Source organism: Argiope bruennichi, chromosome 4, assembly GCF_947563725.1.
Source record: "Argiope bruennichi chromosome 4, qqArgBrue1.1, whole genome shotgun sequence".
NCBI lineage: Eukaryota > Metazoa > Arthropoda > Arachnida > Araneae > Araneidae > Argiope > Argiope bruennichi.
In genome coordinates this window covers 131,312,719-131,314,199 of record NC_079154.1, presented here as the reverse complement: position 1 = coordinate 131,314,199, position 1,481 = coordinate 131,312,719, and the positions used below count along the sequence as shown (strand labels likewise).

At 36.4% G+C, this 1,481-nt stretch overlaps 1 protein-coding gene across 1 annotated transcript; it reads left to right on the top strand.

Annotated features, from left to right (window-relative positions):
* The first annotated feature begins 330 nt into the window (after window positions 1–330).
* Window positions 331–1,146, top strand: LOC129966455 (uncharacterized). The gene has a single exon (XM_056080880.1). It carries the CDS (start codon window positions 331–333, stop codon window positions 1,144–1,146), a length of 816 nt encoding a protein of 271 aa, XP_055936855.1.
* Window positions 1,147–1,481: the final 335 nt, after the last annotated feature.

The window sequence follows — 1,481 nt, the reverse complement described above, 5'->3', positions numbered from 1 at the left end:
TTACAGAGCCTTAAATCAATTGGAGAACATGCAGTTACTGTATACCCTCATAAATTTCTTAACCAATCTCGAGGAGTAATATCAGAACTAGAGCTTCAATACGATTCTGAAGAGGAAATTCTTGGATGTCTGAAAGACCAAAATGTTACGTCAGTAAAACGAATAACTATGAAACGGGATGACAAATTAATACCGACCAAACATCTAATATTAACCTTTAATGTACCTATACTACCCAAATCTGTTCATATTGCATACTTAAACTGCCCTGTTAAACCATATATACCTAACCCATTAAGATGTTTTAAATGCCAGAGATTTGGACACTCTATGGGAGCCTGTCGTGGTAAAGAAACATGCGGCCGTTGCTCTGAAATAGGACACGACAGTAAATCTTGTACATCTGCACCAAAATGTAGCAATTGTAAAGAAGATCATCCCTCATATTCTCGTAAATGCCCTCGATGGATAGAAGAAAAAGAAATACAAACAATCAAAGTGACACAAAATATTCCTTTTGCAGAAGCCCGAAAATTAATAAAATCTAGAACGCCCACTGTTGGAGTGTCTTACTCATCAATGCTCAGCTGTTGCCCACATTGCAAAACTAAAATGGTCCAAAAAGAAACCCCATCTAATGCTAATCCAAATCCATTACCAGAAAAATCACCAGTTAAAAACAATAGTGAATCCACAAACTCCAAAACAAAAAGTATCCATGGTAGACCCAACCCTCTAAATATCTCTAAAATAAAAGTGGTAAATGTAGATAATGCTGTCAGTCAGGAAAATATTCAAAGCAGCCCGATGAATACCGTCGATAACTTAGCTCCAAACAAAGCATCTCGCATCCCTACATCAAATAATAAAAAGGTAATGACACCAAAAAAGCCATCTAAGTTTTTTAAAGAAACAAAAGCCATGCGTAAAGCAAGAATGCAGGCTTTTAAAAATAATTTGGACGAGAAGATAAAAGGTTCTGTTAAAAAACGCACGCTTACGAAACAAGATCTCTTAAAAGAGTCGAAAACTGAAGAAGAGGATGATATAAAAATACATCCATCTGATGATGATTTTATGTCTACTGACGGGGAGGAGCAGATATCAAAAATAATTCAAAAAAATAAGACAACAAATGGCAATTAACCTTCTTTCGTGGAATTGTCACGGTGCAAAAGCTCATTCTGATGACATTAAAATGGTTTTAAATGAATATCAGCCCGTTTGTCTCGGCTTACAGGAGACTTATCTCTCTCCTGAAGATTCTTTCAAATTTAAGTATTATAATATTATAAGGAAAGACTATACCCAGGGTGCAAGAGCTTCGGGTGGAGTGGCCTTTTTGGTTTCCCAGGCTTTCCCTCACAAAGAAATCACTCTAAATAGCTGTATCCAAGCAGTTGCAGTGCAAATTCATATCGGGTCTCTATTAACAATATGTTGCCTATACTTGCCCCCAAATGATAAAGTATCTCAACGAG

What these genes read in the sequence shown, in the direction of transcription:
- LOC129966455 (XM_056080880.1), top strand. Translation starts at nt 331, where the DNA reads ATGGGAGCCTGTCGTGGTAAAGAAACATGCGGCCGTTGCTCTGAAATA.